Source organism: Ammospiza caudacuta, chromosome 13 (assembly GCF_027887145.1).
Source record: "Ammospiza caudacuta isolate bAmmCau1 chromosome 13, bAmmCau1.pri, whole genome shotgun sequence".
Lineage (NCBI taxonomy): Eukaryota > Metazoa > Chordata > Aves > Passeriformes > Passerellidae > Ammospiza > Ammospiza caudacuta.
In genome coordinates this window covers 12,880,544-12,900,692 of record NC_080605.1, presented here as the reverse complement: position 1 = coordinate 12,900,692, position 20,149 = coordinate 12,880,544, and the positions used below count along the sequence as shown (strand labels likewise).

The 20,149-nt window shown below is 37.2% G+C and overlaps 1 protein-coding gene across 1 annotated transcript in view; it reads right to left on the bottom strand.

The window, feature by feature from the left end:
- Positions 1 to 1,813: 1,813 nt before the first annotated feature.
- Positions 1,814 to 20,149, bottom strand: part of SLC6A2 (solute carrier family 6 member 2) — a 59,997-nt gene continuing 41,661 nt past the window's right edge. The window contains exons 9-14 of the mRNA XM_058813248.1: positions 19,880 to 20,008; positions 17,051 to 17,150; positions 13,585 to 13,685; positions 11,448 to 11,615; positions 9,663 to 9,734; positions 1,814 to 8,092 (exon numbers count right to left, since the gene is read on the bottom strand). Coding sequence (XP_058669231.1) covers positions 8,069 to 8,092; positions 9,663 to 9,734; positions 11,448 to 11,615; positions 13,585 to 13,685; positions 17,051 to 17,150; positions 19,880 to 20,008 — 594 coding nt within the window. The 3' untranslated portion in view covers positions 1,814 to 8,068. The remainder of the gene's footprint in view (positions 8,093 to 9,662; positions 9,735 to 11,447; positions 11,616 to 13,584; positions 13,686 to 17,050; positions 17,151 to 19,879; positions 20,009 to 20,149) is intronic.

The following is a 20,149-nucleotide window of genomic DNA, read 5'->3' as shown; positions in this document are numbered from 1 at the left end:
GTATAATGCCATTGCCCTGGCCTGTCCCAGATGCTTTGCTAATCTTCATGAAGTTTTAATATTATCACTGTTTTTACAGCTGAGGAAAGACAGGGCCTTTCTGTTCTCTAGGAATTGCTTTTGATTTATTGCTGGAACTACACATTGGTGGATTATGCAAGTAGACATTGCTGGATCTCTTTCAATTCTAGCAGTTCACTCTTAGTTTTTTACACTGGTTTCTTGTGGAACTCTTAGAGCTCCTTGTTACTTCAGTTACTACTTTTAAACACATCATATAATTTTTCTCTTGTCTTTGCTTGTACGAGAATGTAATATTTCAGGGTTTTGGCAGCATTGTTGTTGTCTTATAATGAAAAAAGAACCAGATATTTTCTGACTTCTCCAAACCTTCAGTTTTCTTTTCAAAGATAGTTTTTGTTGTGCTTCTGCATTTTAAGTCATCTTAGGTTATAAATATTAGTTTAGGTAAGAAAGCAAATTGAAATTTCATGTTTATTTGTACAAGTCTCAGATGCTGAAGAATCAGGGATGCTGACACAGTTGTTGGATCTACTGGTAGCATCCAGTCCCTCATCTGCCTCTTCTGCTTTGGGTGTTGAAATATGGCGCAACCTCAATTCCTGCTTTTAGAGTAAATTAAGGAGCTAACAGAAGAAATAACATCAGTATCCAAAAATAGATAGAAAACTTGCTTTCAATAATACTTGCAGGACAACAGAATGGTTTTGTTATTTTAAGTAATTTCTATCTAGTTTTACTTCCATGATAATCTGTTAATGCCGAATTAATGAGTCCTAAAGACTTGCCAATGACTAAAGCTTGGTTAAAGCAGTTGATGGGAGAATGAAGAGTAGTGGTAAAATGAAAATTTTGTAAACAGGTTGTTGAATGGTAGAACAGATTCAGTATTTCACAGAAATTTCTATCTTGAAATTATTCAACTTTTAATTGTTTTATTACTAATTTGTGGGTTTGACTGTTTCGCATTATTAGAAATTGACATGTGATAATTTTGTTATTCAGTCTTTCAGATGTATTAAAATAGTCTAAACCATGCACTTCTTACTTGAATGCAGTAGAGAAATTTAATATTGAGTTCTGCTTAAAGAAAGTTCTGTAAGTTCCAAGTATAAAATTTGTATGGAGACAAGTGAGGCAGTCTAATAAAATGTATCTTTGGAAATAATGCTATTCATTATTGGTGTGGAAATGTAAGAAATTGATGTGGAAATAGAAGAAAGTGGTTTTAGTTCTAGTTAAAAAAAGTTAAAGTAATTAACTATTCTTCATTTAGATTGGGTTAAGGGTCACCTTTTCCTGGCTGTTCTGTAAATTAAGAATAATGTGCTTATTGCTATTATTACTTATGGCAAGATTAACAAGGCAGAAGGAATATCTTATAAAAAGGAGAACAATGTAACCTTGGAGAATTTGGCTATCTGTGCATCTTGATTCATGTTCCTAGAAGGTCTTGATTATTTCCTTTCAATATGTGATTGTGAAATCTTTGTTGCATCACTGTAATTGTTTTGCTGAAGGGAGTTCAAATGTAGAAGTTAATCTGCCCACTGCATCCACTGGACACTGACAGGATGTGAACAATCTCCTGAAGGTTGAGCTGTGTAGGTTTCCAGCTTTTGGGATTTTGTTTTCAGCTGTCTGCCAAGCCAAGGACCACCTGCCCCTGCAACATTTTAACTCAAATAGTATTGACAAAAGCCAAAAATTTCATTTCAGCTTTTAATTGACAGAAGTAAGTTCTTGGTACATAATCCTTTTCTTTATATTCTTTATGTGCATATTTGTCAGATTTTATTTAAATAATTTTATACACAATATTGGGATAATCTGTTACATTAATGCACAGCTTAAAACAGTTCTTATTTACACTGATCACAGAAAGACAGAGGTATGAGGACAAATACTTTACATTCACCATCTTTATCAGCATTTTAAGTATAGTTAACCAGCACACATCACACACATCCATATCCATATTTATAAGAAATGTAGTTGTTTCTAATTATACACATGGGCATGTAGATGTCTCCCTTTCAAAAAACCATAAATTAATGAAAGAAATTTGAAATGCCATTTCCCCCAGATAACCAAAGACTTTAAAAAAAAAGGGCAAAATTCACCTGCAGATTGCACAGTTAATGGAATCAGGCATGGAATCATGGTGGCTGTGTTTGGACACTTTTGGTCACTGGGGCACTTTGGGGAGTATTTTTTACTAGTGGCAAGTTTTGAGCTCCTATGAAGACTTATTCCTGAAAACTACAAAGTGTTCTCTTGCTTTGGAAGTAGGTCTACTGGACACTAACACATTTGGTTCAATGTTAAGTCATCTAACAACACAAAATGGCAGCCAAAAGATACTCTGGATTTTTTGGTTTTCTTTTAGAATATAAATTAAAAACACATGACTTCATTCCATGAGATTAAGGCAGCAATGGAGAATATTGTGCTACAATGTGCATTAGCTGTAGGTAATGTTCTATTCTCCTGTATCACATTTTTACATTTATAATCAAAGGCCAACGTATTATTGAACTAGACTGGATGACTACAAAATCTTATATTGAAGAGATAGGTCTTGTGTGATAACCTTGTTACAGCAAAGTTGAATTTCTCGCCTTACAATATACATATATTCTATGAAAATTAAAAAAACTGGTAAAAATATTAAAATATTTCCTATACAGAGGTACCCTTATCTAAGTTAAATTCTAGTCACTGCTATAAAAAGGCATTAAAAATTAAGTAAAACACTGGTGTAAACCAAGTAAATGCTCACTGTAAAGCTTTTATTTGTAAGGCAAATCTTCATTAGACCTATTAGGATTTAGTTTCAAAATGTATTGTTTGGAGGTTCTCTCTTTGTAACTGATATTGCCCATAGCAAAGGAGAGCTAAGTCTTGCAGAAAGGTTCACAGAGAGTGCAAGGTAAATTACCAATGCAGGTCACCTTCAAGCTTAATGCCTCTTGGCAGTGACCAAGAAACAACATGACACCTTCAAAAGAAAACCAGCTTAAGGCTTAGTAATTCTCTTAATTCACTGAATTTATTCTGTTTCCTTTTAATGAAATTAGGCAACTCATGTTTAGTACAGCAGCTAAAGAAATACCTTAAAGGAGGAAAGCAAAGCACACAGGTGACTCAGTCTGTGAGTGCTTGGGCAGGAAAGGCCCCCTGCTCTTATGGGAATTAATGCAGTCATGGTTAATGTACACAAGGGTTAAACCTCTCCATTTATCCCCTGCTCTTCCCAGCCACTCAGACCTAGAGACCTCCATGTCCTTCTAAGAGCACAATTTCACTGAGCACAATCACATCTGTGTCATTTATGTTTTCTTCTGGTGCCTTCAGTTCCTTGGCTGCTCCTGCTCCTCAGCCACACAGTGACTGCAGTCTGGCTAACACTTTGCTTTTTAATGGTGGTGGAAACCAATCAGATGCTGAACTTAAAAGTGACTCTATTACCCTGTTATGTTTTTACTGATTGTTTTTATTGCCCATGTAGCTCTCAGTAGTCTCGGATGAATTTAGATGCACCTAAATTTGGTCTAAACTTGACCAGTACCACTGTACAAATTAATCACTTTCCACTGATTAGCTAGGTAAGCTCACAATCACCAACAGGAATGTGGATAGAAGTCAGAGGAAGGTAGCTGAGAAAGTCTCCCAAGTGGTTCAGGGGTCTAATCTGAAACATCATGTTTGCCTTCACATTAAGAAAATTGGGTTCTTACATGAGGTGATTTGTGGACCACAAGTATTCCTAGTATTGACAAGATGAAGTGTATTAGAACAAAGAGGTCCTGGTTTACTCCTCCAAGAGGCTCAGAGTTCACACAATTTCTGCAGGAAGGGCTATGTACTGTCATTTGTTGAACTGTAATGGCTTTCTAATGTCTGGGTCCTTCAGGCTCATTTTAAAATGTTTTAACATGGCACTGCAAATAAAATATTAAGTCTCACCTCTTTTGAAATTGTTGAACTACAGTTTTAATTTTGTTCTTAGGAAAGAAGTTCTTAAACATTTGCCAGTTCCTCATGAAATTTAGTGAAGCAGTCAAGGATATGAATGAAAGCTATCTACTCCCATAAAAGCAAATATCTGCTAATTAATGCTGTATGAATTGAAAGAACTGCAAAAGAGACATTAACAGCAAAATAATTTTGTGGCCTCCTAGAGCCTAACAGTACAAAGTAAACTTAATTCATGTCAAAACAATAGCATGAGAAGTAAATGCATATACAAAGTGTTAGGGCTTGCCCCTTTTAAATAATAACACTGAAATGGTATTTTGCTGAGAAGAAATGACCAAGTACAGGAAACTTCCTCTGGGAAAAGTCCATACACACACATTGCACGTGCAGTCAGGGAACATGCACAGCAGTAACAGCCAAGTAATTCTCCTGCATTCTGAATTTAAAATATCGTGTTTGATCCTGGATATCCTGCAGAATCCCTCAGTATGGTAAAATGTCTTTCAAGTGTTGCCAGGGTGTGTGTCTCAGGTCATGACTGAACAGAAGAGGGACTAATAAACAAGATATTGTTCAAACAGGGGCCCAATAATAAATAGTATTAGGGCTTTTTGGACTATTGCCTTGAAAGGCTCACTGTTTCTTCCAGAAATTTAAATCTGTGAAGTTTTAGTAATGCAGCTTTAGAATAGTTCCAAGGATGTGAAGAATTACCTGGCTGAATGATGGCAGGGAAGGGTACAAAGAGAGAATGGAGGGTCTCTTTGCTTGGTGCTAACTAAGGATTGATGAAACATTATGGATCACAGGCAGGTCTCTTTCACTGGTCAAAAGAAAGGTGAGAAGAGAGATACTGATATATGACAGCTGCTTCCTTTATCAGCTTAAGAAAAGGCTTTTGAGGAAATGTTTTCTAGAACTGTCAAATGAGCTCTTTAACTGCTTCACTGAATTCTCCCCACAGGCTTGTTACCCAAACAGCCAACATAATGAGCAAGCAGATGATTCTGCAACTTGTACCAAAGAATTTCTTTGAAATTGGGCTGCCTGCTCGGCCAGAATATAAACCCAATTCCATGGGGACATCTGGGACAGTGGCATTCCCCAGAGAGGGTCTGCTCTTGAAACAGGTGCAGCTGAGGGAAAGAGTGAGCTGTGAGCTGGGAAGTCAACAGAGTTATGGGAAAACTTGCAGTGAAGTGACATGAATGCTAAAGATATGACTGGAGGCTTTGGTCTTGTTTTTTGACTACAAGTGTTTTAACTGAAGAGAGATGAGTAGCTTTGTGGCATTTCATGTTTTCCATATTGAAAATGTACTTGGGGACCCAAAGCAGGTGGGTGAGAGGAGGTGGGTGCCCATGCTATGGCTTCTTATTGGACTGTCTGTGCCATATCACTGAGTGGAGGAAATGAACATAACCTGGTCTCTGCAGAAGTATTTGTCATTTGTGTAGATGCTAGTTTGTGTCTAATGGCATCATTCATCATCCAAGAGGCATGAGGTAGTTCATCATCTTAGTCTGTGGAGAATTGAAGACATTTGTCTCTAGGACAGAAGTCATTATTTGAGGGGAGACTCTTTGGGCAACATCTTGAATTTAAAGTCCACCTATGCAATCATGGACTGTGTATTGTCTTTTCAATTCAGGTTATTTTTGATAGTAAGATCCCTACTTACTTTGGTAAGACTTTTGTCTTCTGTATAGATTGCAAGTTCTTTACCTAGAAAACATCAGAAAAAGATGGCAATAGTGCAATGTAGTCCTGAGCTATAAATACTACATTAAACCCAAGAAGTTCTATAGTAACAGAAATAAAAATAATGCAGTAGGTAGTTGCCTTGGAAGTCAGTACTAAAAACACAATCAAACCCAAACACACTGGCTAAAGCTGATTTATTCCCTTGTTTGGTAGCTTTTCTCCTATGTCAGAGAAGAGTGGTGAGGAAATGTAACTTTTCCTGCATGGGATGGTGCTGATGGACTGTGTCACAACTGAACATTGGTGGAGGTTTTTAGCATTTCCAACCATGAACCAACCAAACAATCTGTAAAGTGACAACCTATTAAAACTCCATGTTAAACAGCCCCTACAAGTTTCTAAACTTGATAATTACATCTATGCTGAGAAGCTTTTGAGCCATGCCAAGACAGTGACTGAAGCAGCTGAATTGTTGAAAAATAGGCTTTAAAACAATGGATTCTCATGAAGTTTGGCAAACAATAAAAATGAGATTAACTGAGAAGTTGGTGGGATTACTTTTTTGAAGCCTTCAACATATTTTCACTATTTAGCCTCTTGTGTAATAACAGCATTAGAACTGCGACATTTGGAATTCCTTTGTTATTGAAATATATTTAATAACAGGGTTAAAGCAGCTATTGGCCATCAGCTGGGCCAGAAAATAAGACTTCCTTTATAATTAGAAGAAAGTATTCTTTGGGTTTAAATCCCTATTTAAATACAACTGTTTGTCAGAGACTCTTCAAGAGAAGAACAACACTTGATTCATTCTGAAGTATTGAATATGTTGGAGGAAGAGAATGAATAAGAAGAGAAATTTCCCTTTCATTATTTTGAACAGAAATCAATGTTAAATGGAAAAAGCCCAAAAGCACTTGGCACTTTAGAACTTGGCTATTTTAAATCAGAAAACAACTCAACAAAAAATGTTTTATAAATAAAAAAGCCCATGTATTTAAAAGTCTTTTTTTTTTTTTAAAAAAGAGGAAGCACTACATATATTTAGAAGACAAGCTCAACTAAATGTATAGAGACAAAAAAAAATCAGAGGTAATGTCCAGAGGTAACTCTGGGTTGGATCCAGCAGAGAAGCTACTGCCTCTGCAAATTAATGTAGACCCAGTGATAAATAATCACAAGAACTAACTCAAAGCTACTGAATGTAGTGATCACTTGAAAGGTACTACAGTGACAAGTGACCACAGAATAAGAACAGCACCCAAATGCAGAGTTTGTTCTGTGTCTTCTACTTTGCATAATACTATAGAGAACAGAGCTGGAATAGGTTTAGAGAACTAAACGTACTTTTAAAGTAGTTAAAAATCTTACTATGTCTTGGTGGGTAAATCCTGGTTAAATTATAATATTTTCACAGCAGGGGAATAAAACCAGATTGGTTTTTTTTGTGCCACTTGGTAATTCTATAATTTTAAATTATCCCTCATGTATTTTACATTCTTTATTTGGAACAAAATACAGCAAAAAGATGAAAGTCTGTCTCTTTGGATGTAACTTCCATGCTTAGCTGGAAAAGTCTGCAGAATGTGGATCATATGATAAAGCCATTCCAATTGTTGATATAAGGGAATATTTCTTTCATGAAGTACACTGATATTAAGCTGTGTTCTGCACTGGTAATTGTGACAGGAATTCTCTTCCTGCTGCTCTTTAGCTTCAGTGCAATCAAACTGGTCAAAAAATGGCATGGACATGTACAGCAAAGACAGTGTTCTTCACCAAGAGAAGGAACAAATAACAAACCACTGAAAATGAAGCACTTTCAGAAGGATGCAAACTCACATCCCAAAGGACAGTATGGCAAGAAAGCTAGTGACATGAGGACATTGTTAAAATTGCTCTTTTTGTCATAACTGAGGTGTTCCCTTTCCTTAGATGTAGACTGCTTAGGTGTTGTTCCTTTAAATAGGTTGTGGCATGATTATCTGAAGAAGTTATTATTGTCAGAAAAGTTTAATTCACTTCTTCACAATAAAAAAGCACTTAACTTATGCTGATTGTTCTTTTCCTCTGCTCCCCCCTCCTCCACTTCTGCCTATAGCAAAACTCACAAGTTTTGGTCATGTAGGGATCTTATGGCACCAAAGGATGCAAGGAAACTTAAATGGAGTCTTTAAAGATCATTTGAAGCCAAGTAATAGAAGGGAGGCATTGACAACAGAGAGCAGATGTCTTCCCTCACAGAGTCAGTAGATAAGCTCTGGGCCAGCCTGGTCCAAGCATAAGTGAGGGAGCTTTGAACTTGACTTTTCTGTATTCTCAGTTTAGTTGAAAGTAGGCTTTTTCCTTGGTCTGTTGGTTGTCATATTGTTAGCCAGTGTTGGAGCTGCAAGGAAACAGAAGTGGTTGTTAAATTACATCATTGATTCGAATGATGATGCTGACTGATACATTTTTTGACAAATCTAGGGTTACAAAGAAGTTTCAAAATAATGGATAGATTTCCACTCTGTAACTAAGTTTCTATGCAGTCCCCAGTGAGAAATGCGCTAATGTCAAGGCTGCTTAGTCACATCTCGATTAAGTTTTAAAGTTCAGAACTGCCAGACATATATGAGAATAGAATATTTGTATTTGTTTGGTTACAGTAGGCAGTGTTTTATTTACAACCCTAAATATTGTGATTAAATCACTTAATCTGCTTTAGCACTAACAAAGCCATTCCTGCCTGTTCATTGAAGATGGCAGCAAATTAAAATGCTCTCATATTTAGCATGGTTTGAGGTAACCTTGGTGGTTTACTTCTGAGGGCAGCCTTTACTAATTTATGTGAAATTAATTTGCCACCATTTGGTCATAGATTTGTGTTCAGAAGACCAGCACTGTGGCGTGGCTGTTTATAACCCTTTCACACAGGAACACGTGCCCCTGGAAACATTGAGTAACAGCAGGAACAGTAAATCATCTGACAACTGAGGGCAGAAACAGAAGAAAGAGAAGGCAGGAAGAGGTGTTGTGCTATTTTATATTCTTGGCTGCATCAAATAAATTGTGGTCATGAAACAGGAAGCCTATTTGTACTTTCATTCTGTGTCCCATAAATCTACACAGATTATTTCCTTTAAAAGCCAAAATTTACTTCAAACAATATCTTTCAAAATAAGCAAAAGCCAGATTTATTTTTTCAGTATCAACATACAAACCACCACTATAAAATCTGGGTCACATTTTGTGGAGGTGTGCATAATTCCAGTTGCTTTCAACTTTGAAGAGAGAAAGTGGTCCAGCATGAATGCTGATGAGTGTAACAGGCTTCACATTTGCATCCTTTTAATCTTCTACTTAAAGGAGTTTATTGCAATAAGCTCATTTTATTTGCTAAAAGGAAAGCAGTATTTGGAAACCTATAGCATATTTTTCATGGCTTATGAAGTCTCCAGCAGTGTTTTCAATCAACTCTAGTCCTGTGGGGAAAGCCAATTCCATGTAACCTGGTGCATCATTTTATGACATAGGTAAGCTCTGACACTGGATATTTTTTACTGTTTATTATGTTTTGTGGGACATAATTGCTGTTTCAGAAATGTGATTTCAGCTTGCTGTGCAGTAACTGAGCGACAGGCCATGACCTCTTCAAATGCACGTGACAGTTTGGAAATACCTTTTTTTATTGGTGGCATTTCACTGTATTTGAACACAGCCTTAAAATGCCAGATTCAGGTGATGTGTAAAATTGAGGGGTCTCCTTAGGCAAAGAAGGAAGGCCCCAAAAGCTTTCCAAAAGGGTTGATGCATGTGGTACTGAGCCCCCTGTGTCTTGTCATGCTGAGAGAAATAAAGAGCTACAGACCTGCGAAGGCATCCAGCATGGGAAGATTTGTGCAAAGCTGTAGTTGCTGCTAAAGACAGGAAAGGGTTGGAATCAGGAGAAAGAAGCATGTGAAAGGTATACTAACCTTAAACTGCCTGACATTTCCTTGGGCCACGAGTTGGTGCTCATTTTCAGGTGTGATGCAGTAAGCCAGTCTCTAAACCAGGCAGGAAGAAGAGGAAAAAGTCAGCCATATGAAACAGGATTATGTATGTAATCCCCAATCTATAGTGGGGAAGTAGCATGAACTTTATTTAAAATGGTAACTTAAATCTTTAATATCACTGCATCATGTGCCTTTGCTCAGTCACTGAGAGAATAAGCCTGTTATAAGCTCTTGGGTGTTAGCCTTTAATATAAGAAGCAACAGTAGAAAGTTTATGCAAATACTAAGTCCAACTATTTAGTGAGTGCATATAGAAAAGAATATCAGGAACAAGTTGGTATCACAGGCCTCTGTTCCCCTAAATTCATGCTTTTCTGTTAGTGCTGTAAGAGGTTTGGCCAGTCCCAGGGTGAGGGAGGAAGGAGGGACTGGGATTTCCCAGCTCATCCCCCTTGTCTACCCTGTGCTGAGCCCTTTGAGATCACACATAGATTTTGGTTTATTCAGAACTTTCAACCAACTTAAGGAGTTCCCATTAGATTAGGTTCATGTCTTTCCCTATCCCTTAAAGAGCCTCAATTTGGGACACCATATTGGAGCTAGTGGCCTGGATGTCATGTGTTATCCTTTTGCCATAGTGCTTGTGGGCAAAGTGGGGAGCTGCTCCTTGCAGGAGCACTGACAAACCAGAACTCACTAACAGTACACGTGAATGAGAGAATGTGATTTTGGCCAGAGGCTTCTGCATCCTCCTGTCAGTCAAACTGAGCAAGAGGGCAAAAGCCTGATGGGCCAGTATAAATTATTCTTTGAGACCTAAATCCTCCTAGAAAAATGTGTTTGTAGCCCTCCCTAGGATAGAACAAAACAAAGGGCATATAGAATTGCTGGAAATGAGATCTAGAAATTGTGCACAACATTGAGGTATTAGAGCTGATGAAAACAGAGCAACTGAGGAATTCCATCTTTGGGGCACCTTTCTGAGGTGAACACTACCTGAGGTGAATGTAATGTTTCATAAACAGGACCTTTGTTCTTTTGGGTTGGCTAGGTCAGTGTGAGGGGATGTAAAAGCTGAGATCCTGTTTTCTGCTTAATTCTGTGTGTGTTGTTGGTTCAGTGACTTGCCTAAGAGCATCAAAATCTTGCTACACCATTGTGTAAGTGTAGCTGTAGGAAAGGAGAGCAGTAGAGCTTAAGTGTAAGTCAGTGGGTCTATACAAGGTTATAAAATCATGATGTGATGGGGAAAAAACCTGGTGCTAGATAATGGTGAGGAGCCTTCTGAGCACTGTTAGAGGTTTTAAGATTACAGATAATAGTGAGGATATATAGACAGTGAAGGTAAAGTTAATATGATGGTAAAAATGATATGGTTAGTGAGCCTTAATCATATGCCATTTTGAACTGATAAAGAAATGTACAGAACAGTTTGAAGACCAGATCTCATAGCTGAATGTGAAGATAGCATAATTTGTCCATTCTTTGTTGATAAACAAAAATCTAATCTCATTAACTGGATCAATTACATTCATAAAAATAATTTTCCACAATTATTATGGTGCTGTCTGGAAAGCTAATTTCTGTCTAGAGACTCAAACAGAATGCAGTAATCCTACCTCAAACCACTGATCCACCTGACAGATGGATTCAAAAGGTCACTCATAAGTAATAAGTTTTGGGAGAGAAATAAACTGCCAACTTAGACCCAGCCATTTAATTTCCCAGCAACATTTCATGACATTTGATTAGTGTTGCACTCACTTCTTTAAAGGTCCCACGCACGTTCATGAACTTGTAGATGATGTAGGCAGGCACGAGGATCATGGAGGACAAGGCTATGCCCCAGCCAATGCGGTTTGCCCACAGAGGGAAGGTGTAGTCATCATAGGTCAGGGGCTTGAAATTTATTATGCTGACTATCACCACAAACTGGAGAAGAAAGTATAAAATGAACCACAGTTTTAAGATTAAGACCCTTACTGGAAGTGATTCCAGGTCTCCTATTAGGCAGCCACCCTAAAGTTTATTTAGTTTATTTCAAACCAGCTTTATGATTTACCTTCAGCCTGTTTACTTTGTGCCTCTTACTGCTTAAACTGTTGAAGTTCTTGATGTTTATTAGTATTAACAGTTCATTTCAGCTACTGTGGATGCAGATTATTTGAAATTTTGATGGGAAGATCAGGTGACTGTCCACTACTGCCTCATTTAAATGAGTATTTCAGATGTAGACGAGTGATTCTGTTGTCAAGAAAAAACTGCAGGATCTATTGTTTTTTACTTTCTTGGTTTCCCAGGAATATTAGACTTCCTTTAAGAGCTTTGTACCTATTTTTCAGCATGATATATGTACTGAGGAAAGGTAGAGCAGCCTTATGGCCTGGTTGCCTTTTTTTTATTATGCTTCTCTGTCCATCCTGTGCTAGATGCAAGAAGGAAAGAGTGGTACACCACCCTATTTCTGTCCTGTTAAATCCATGTGGGTTCTATAACGTGCAGATATTCTTGATTTGGTTCTTTGGGGCTGAATGTTCTCTATATTTCAATTACAATTAAAATATTTTGAGCTTAGAGTTTCAAAGACTATGCCAGGATAGTGTGGGTTAAAGGGAGATCATAGTGCAGAATCTAGTTAGAAAAATACTAATTCTCTTTTGTGATTTTTCTTGGGATTTTGTTCATAGCTGCAGATAATATGGAGAAAGAGCTTCAAGAACTTCCAGATGGAAAAAAAGAAATGTGCATTGTGATGGCTGAGAGATGTTATCTACAGGTTTATTCTGACCCTTATGTTTTCTGGCTTTTCTTGGAAGGCATTGAGGCTCTTTCACCAAGACATCTTAAACTACCTGAAGGTTAAACTGGTGGATTCTCTACCTTTAGCTAGATTGTTATAACATTCATGATAAAATGTAAATTTTCAACTGTCTCCTTGTCTGCAAAATCAAAGGATGCTTGCTCCAGCATTTTCCCATTCTGCTTGAAGTTCTGCAGAATACAGTTCCATAAAAGTTCCTTTATAGAACTGTGTTTAAAAGGATAATTAATACAGGCTTGGTATGTGCTTATGGATGAATTGGGGTCATAGCTTTTATATTTAAAAAAATGTGGACTTGCTCTAAAAGCCTACCCAGTGCATATTTGCAATACCAGTAATGTTTTAAGATTGCAAAGCTTTAATGCAAATAATTGTCTCCTAAAATCCTAAAATGGTAAAATTTCTGTATTATTATCCTGACCTTTTGATTTACAAATATGCACAGAAGCGATTCCAATATAAAACTCGAGGTTAGTACTGAATTTAACCTTTACACAAAGCAACCAAATTCACACTTTGGGATTTTTTTCCCTGATGTAATGGAACACTTGTTTTTTCCAACAGGCAGCTTACAAGGTGTATTTTAGACAATTCTTCAGTGTTTCACACAGCTAATTACAGGTGTAGTTGTATGATTTTTTAAGGTGTCATTTCACAAATTGGGTATCCTGGTATCCTCCAATCAAAAATACATTTTTGCTAACACAATCTCTTATCCCTGGCTAACTTATTCTCCCAAGGGAATGGTTTGTGTTTAATATGCAGAGGTGCTGCAGGGACAAGGAGGACACTGCCTAAGTGTTCCCTAAGAAAAGCTGCCTTCTTAAAATCATGCTAAAATGAAAGAACAGAAGAAGACCACAACCACCACTAGTTTCTCTTCCACAACTGAAATGTAGTATAGAAAATATACCCAGCATGTAATTTCAAGGAGAAAAAATAAATAAATTGGACTGTCTCCTCTTCATCCCAACAGTGTCTGGCACAGCAATAGGTATCTTGCTCTTGGTAACTATTTGTGTATCCTGAGTAGCAATGCACTGGTATTCTTTTCATGATGGAATAATTATTAACACTTACCAATAAAAAAGCAGGACTAACAAACTTCCAGCACAGTCTCCAGTAGAGGCCTGGTTTGAAGCCCATCATTTGTTGGATGTCTTCACTGAACCTGTCCACTCCTAGAATGGATGTCAGCAGATGCAAGCATGAGACTGACTTCAGTCTAAACTGATGAGATGCTGGCATACCCAAAGTATCTTTTTCAGAAACCAGACATGAATGACTTCCAAATCAGAAGGCATAAGAAATAACAACATTAATCTCCTTTGATTGCCTGGGCGTGTCTTTGACATCACTGTGTCTGACTTAAATGCCTGTGAGCACTTAAGGCTTGTTGCAGAGAGCAGCATTACCACTGAAAAGAGGCATTTTAAAAATATTTAGAATTTAAGTAGTAAATAGTATACAATTTTTAAAATAGTTATGGATTACTGTAACCTAATTCCTCTGTTATTACGAGTACACTGCAGGAAAATGTAAACCCTTACACAAACTGCTTGCTGATAATGAGGTAGATTCATAAGATTCTTAATTTAGCAAAGGAGATTTCTTTGTTCCACTTAAGACATACTTACTTTTCAGTGTTTCATTGAACACAGAATGGTCTTTATTACAACTATAATTTCATATTTATGACTTTTCCAGAAAACTCGGGCAATTCTTCTGTTTATTGTAAATATGTACAAAACTACACCACATTAGAATGGGATGATTAACACTGATATAAAATGGGGAATAAAGTATCCTTCTCTGCCTTCTGTAAAAAGAGAACAATATCTGACTTAATGCCTTAGAGACAGTGGGTCTGTGCATTCTGTTGTGTCAGACTATTTGTTTATAATTTATTTTGCTCAATGTGTTCAGAAAGTTTACTTATAATCATGAACCCATTAGTTAAACAGTAGAAATGCAGGTTTTTTTTCTATGGATATTTGTTTATTAGAGAGCAGGTATAGTTTTCCAGAGATTATTTCTCTTTGTAGATAAGTTCAGCACAATTTATCTAATTTATTTAATGTAAATAATTGGGACTGCTTGAATTAGTCCATTGTACATAATAGGATGCAAAATATTTTCAGGGTGTGGACATTTGAGTGTAAATGTTTCAAAACAATTTCCAGCCCCCAATATTATGTCCAGGTGAAGAGAAATAGCCAAGAAGGATCTGCAAATGCTCTTTAAACTTAATCTGATTCTATTTGCAGTGCTTTCTGTGAACTTTAAAGTGACTGAATTTTAACTGCTATGAACACTGACTGAAATTTATCATTGTGGAGAAGGTCAAAGACAAAGGTATATCAGAATTTTATTCAAATGTTTCCAGACAGATGCACTTGGAGCTCAGACAGTACTTGGTGCTCAATTTCTGCTGAAAATGGGGGATGACTGGGCCATGGTCTCAGACTGCCCTTTTCCACAATTTGCTTTTTCAGTACTGCATGTCTTCAAATAATTTCCTAAGAATCAACCTTTAAGCAGAACACAGCCATAGCTACAGATAACAGTACCTGTAGGGCTTGGTTTCAGAGATACTTAAAATTTATTATCAGGAGCTGTTAAATACCCAGAAATAGAATATTCACTAGAAAGATGATATCAGGGATGCACATGAGGAAAATTGGTAACAACAGAGCAGTCATAACTAAGGAACATCTGCACAGTAAAGCAAACTAGCTCTCCCTTCTCTTACATACACAGTTGGCCTTTGCAAGAAGAAACTTCACAGTAAATGGTCATAGATATAATTTGAACTAAATTTCCATGTTTTTAGTCTGTGCCAAAATGTCAATGCTTGCCTTTAGGCTGGCTTAATATTCAGCTGGGTCATTAAGGCAAGAGGGGTCTATCAGAAAAAGGAGTCAGACAAGATCATGCCAGATTTAATAAGTTTAAATAGCACCTGGGGCTGTAATAAGTTCTTTATAAAGCAACAGGTCATGCTGTGTCAGTAGAAACATCTGTCAGCTGCTCAAGAAAAATGAATAGATGTTTTCCCAATTATAGGGAAGCTGCAGGAAGAAAGGAAAAAATTATAAGGACAGAGGGTATAAAATAAAATTTTACTAACTTTTCCCTTGTTTGTGAACCACCTACGAAGCTTAGCTACTGTAAAGTGCAGTAAATCCTGTTTTAATAGTGCCAGAAAGTAACTTTCCCCTAAAAACTGAAGAAGCCTCAACTTCCAAGCTAAGCTGTGGTCACTCATCCACATTCAGCTCTTTTATTGGGATTAAAGTCTGTGAAATAAAGTGCCTCCATTATTTTGAGAGACAAGAGCTTATGTGCTGCTTGCTCCATGCTGATGTTGGGGGACAGAATTAGTGCATTAAAACTAGAAATTATTCCTTTAATAGATTGAACAGCTTTATGCATGGATGCCATTCTTTCACTTCACTCCCTCTCCAACATTTCTTTAACTGCAAGATGAAGTTTGTTAGGTTAGAAGAACATGGTTAGGCAGAATGGATGGATAAATAAGTGACTGAGTGAGGTAAATAGCAACAAGAATCAAAATGTCTAAGAACCCTCTGAATCCTACATTAGCTATAAACACTATGTCTGAATAGAAATGAAGAGTCCTTTCAGAGGAAGAACAATCCTGTAGGGAATCGGGGCAAGTCATTCAATACAGACTTAAAGGGAAGAAGACTTGCAGGCTGCTGTGATATTGAAACCTGGTAATAGTGAAAAGGGTTGTGATCTGCCAGGAACTAAAGCATGAGAATAAAGAGGAGATGAGGAAGGAAAAGAAGAGGTCATGTTTTTTAGGTGGCTATAGCATATCACTGCACTCTGATTGGCATAGAGTGATTCCAGTCTTATGTCAGAGGTCAACTAAATACTCCTAAAACTTGACATACTTGGGATAAAGTAAATCACTACTCCCTTTTTGTGGTCTAAGTTAGTATCAAATACTAGAAATATATTTTCTGGTATCTAGTGTGTTGGGTATTTTATACCATTCTATGACATAAACTGCTAGTGTTTTATAATGAAGTAGAATATTGTCACCAACAAAAGGGATGGATGTAGGAATTATTATAACTCTGTAAACACCACCTTTATTTGTGTTGTGTGGAGAGTCCTTGAGATTGGCCCTGGGGGACGAATGAAAAGTGAAAACAGGTGAGCCTGTATTTAGGCTAATCTACTTGTTTTCAAAGTACCAAGTCTAAATCTGCTACTGCAAGTCATCAGCAATACTAAGAGTCATAAAATACTGGCAAAAGGAGTAACTTTTCCATCCCATCACAGTCCCTTTCACAAGGCTGTTTGGCTTTATGCAGGTCTCAAAGCTTGGCCCACTGAATGTCTGCATTCCTGTCACTGCTCATAAATCAGGAGGAAATCACTCTATGAAACCTGACTTGTCATGTTTTATGTGTACAAGGCTATGCTGTTTTCCCTTAAAATGATGTGTAAGCCCATCATAAGCACTTGGCATTTCAGACAAGCTTTTGCACATGCAGAAGGAGGAGCTTACCATAAAACCAAGAAACTCCAATTGCCTCCATTAGGACAGCAAACAATATTGAAGTCCCAGCTGCAAATGTGTCCAGAAGTGTGAGCACATAAATTCCACCCTGCAATGGGGAGTTAAAAGATGCAAGGACATGAAGTTACAAATAGAATCATCTCAGAGTTTAGTGTCCACTTAACAGAAGTCTGCTTTACTTGAGGCATTATCTTAACCCAAGTGTTTTAGTATGGATCTGATGGATCCATATCTTAACCCAGGTATTTCAGTATGGATCAGACACAGGCTTATAGTTGCAGACAAAATAGTGGAATCGGCTTGCAACTCATCTAAAGAGGCTTTTTTTCACCTATGGTCCTCCCCTCACTGGGAAACAGAAACCTCAGCTTAGATGAATGAGTTCTCTTGGCACTCCTGTTCAGTGGAGGTTTGGGGAAATGAGCAGCAGTTTGTAGGGCAGGGCCTGTCTGCAGCAGTTAATGAAGAACTTCCTAATTAATGGCAGGAATGGAGCACTCCAAGAGTTTCCATAGGCCATTATCAGTCACTTTGTTCCCAAGGCCATTTGCTCTGCAGGCCAGTGAGTCTGCAGTGTTGGTCTGGTTTCCCTTTTCCCTGACTGCCTGCATCTGTCACCCACTGCTCCTCCTGAGGCCAGAGAGGATGTTAATTCTGTCACCAGCACAGCAAGAAGTGCTGCGCCCTGTTCAGTCTCTGGGCTGTGGTATTTGCCAACCTTTGCGCAGTGGAGACAGCAAACCCTGTCTTCCCTCACAACAGCAAATTTTGTTCTTCAGTGGTTCATGACTGAGAGCTGGAAATGCATTTACTGAAGTATTGTTTGATTTTTTTTTTTTTTGTTAGCTGCAATTTCACTATTTGCTGTGTTTGTGTGTACATGTGTAAATTACTACTCATTTTACTGAGTTTTAGCTACAGAGGAATGGAAAACCATGAGATGCAGATTTGTATCAAAATGAACCTGGATAAAGTGTGTCAGGAGTTGTCACACATAAACAACTGAAATGGTTGCAGTAGATTTTTGTTAAAATATCTTTTTTCAACCAAACTTAATCAGATTTATGCCTGTTCAGAAAGGGAGGAAAAAAGGAATTATTTTCTGTGTTTTTACCACCAATGGTATAAATAGCACTTGTATTATTTAAATCTGTAGGTGATTTTAGTCTCTGTAATCAGTTGCCTTTTAATTTTTTAAAATTTTTTTTTCTGGAACAGCTGTGCATATTTACAAAAATAGGGAGAGCAGTACTCAGGCCTCATGTAGGTTTTTAATTCTGTGGGGACTTGTCTGGAAATGGAATGAAGTTTGGTTGTTGTGTTAGAAAGTGTTGCTTCCTCAATGACATTTGAGTTTGACCTCTTGTTTTTGCTCTACACCTGCTCCAAATGAATGCATTTGCAATCAATCTTAAAGTGAATTACTAATAAGATTTTGTAAGAAAAATGCTTGTTTCAGAAACAGCTTTATTTTGAAAATAAAGCCTTAAAAATTCAGGGGGCAAAATCAAACAGTCTCATGTGATGTTCTCACAAGGGTTTTCCTTTTTATTTTTTACACATCAGAAATGTTCTTTAGTTGCATGAACCAATACATTTGCACTATTCTGGACAGTTTGTGAATTCCAGCTGGAGGGTTGAACTTCAGCCTAAACAGGTGCCATTATTTAAAAGCTAGATTTAGGTCATTATCTTGAATAGCTTTAGCTCACTTGGAGGCAGTGAAATTGCACCCACTAGCATCTGTTCTGGTTCTTAACTCTGGATTTCTTCTGATATTGTACTTTATGAAATTTCATTGCAGCTGCAACTTTGAATAAACAGGAGCATGTTCAGTGATTAGGTATCAATAGAAATAGTATGGTATTAAAAAGAGAGATATTTCAAACATTTTTAGAGTCTCAAATATTTTTCAGTTTGAGGAAACTGGAGCAAAAATATTGGGCTATTTTAATGTAAAAAGAACTTTGTTATTTTTAAACTTATGCCATTTCAGTAGTCTTAATAATAGATGTGGAAACCATTTCTAGGGATGGAGAGAGGTTCAGCACATCTGCTTTCATGATGGTTTCTTAAAGTTTCAGTTGTATTCTGAGAGTTTTGGCATCTTTGTTAATAGGTCTCTCTCTGTCTTTTTTATGGTCAAAAAAAAAAAAAGAGAATTATCTCCTGCCTAGAACACATTAATTTAATTCCTTAATTAGTTATAAAAAGCCAGATGAGGCAAAACATTCAGTCTGATGGTAATGATAACTTATCCTGAATGTTTAGTAACTTGTATTTTTCTTTGTGCTTTATGTGGTGTTAACAGTAAAAGATGTCAAGATCTAGGTACATGAAGGAACATGGAGAAACGAGGTGGGGAGAGGAGGTCATTGCTCTACACTCCTTCCATAAGAAGTGTCTTTTGCTTTCTTTAAGAAGAGAACAGCCAGGTCTGTTCACTTGAAATTCTTAGTTCCTCACAGAGAAATAAGCTCTCTATACAATTCCATTTAATGTGACTAAAAAATCCAACACCAAAACAAAAAAAAAATCCCAAACAAATGCAAAAGAGAGCACACAGAACCAAATAAACCCAGCAGTACCACAGACAGTTGTTTGGGACAAAGACTTATAGGCTTGGCTGACAGGAAATTATCTTGTGCCAAAAACCAGAAAAACTTCATATATGTTAGATTAAAAGTGATGCTCTGAACAGAAGTTAAGAACTAAAATTAATAATAAAATATAGTAATCTGAACCTATCCATATTTCATCTAACAAGGTTAATGACATTTTAGGTAACATTTTGATGGAAACTTTTGTTGTACTTACATTGGTAATGCAAAAAAGAGCAAGTAGGAAAGTGCCAAAAGAAACACCAAAGGTGAAGAGCTTTCTGTGCTGCTTCAGAAGGTGGAAATCATCTGCCAGGCCAGTGATGACAGCCTCCATCCCACCCATCTGAGAAGGGGAAGGCAAAAACTCTGATTAAACACTGCTGGCTGTGGAAATACAGACTGAAGAATGCACAGCAGTTTGTGAAATGAATACCCAACCACTCTATGGTTCCTGATATTTCAGCTGTAAGTCACTGGTGACAGG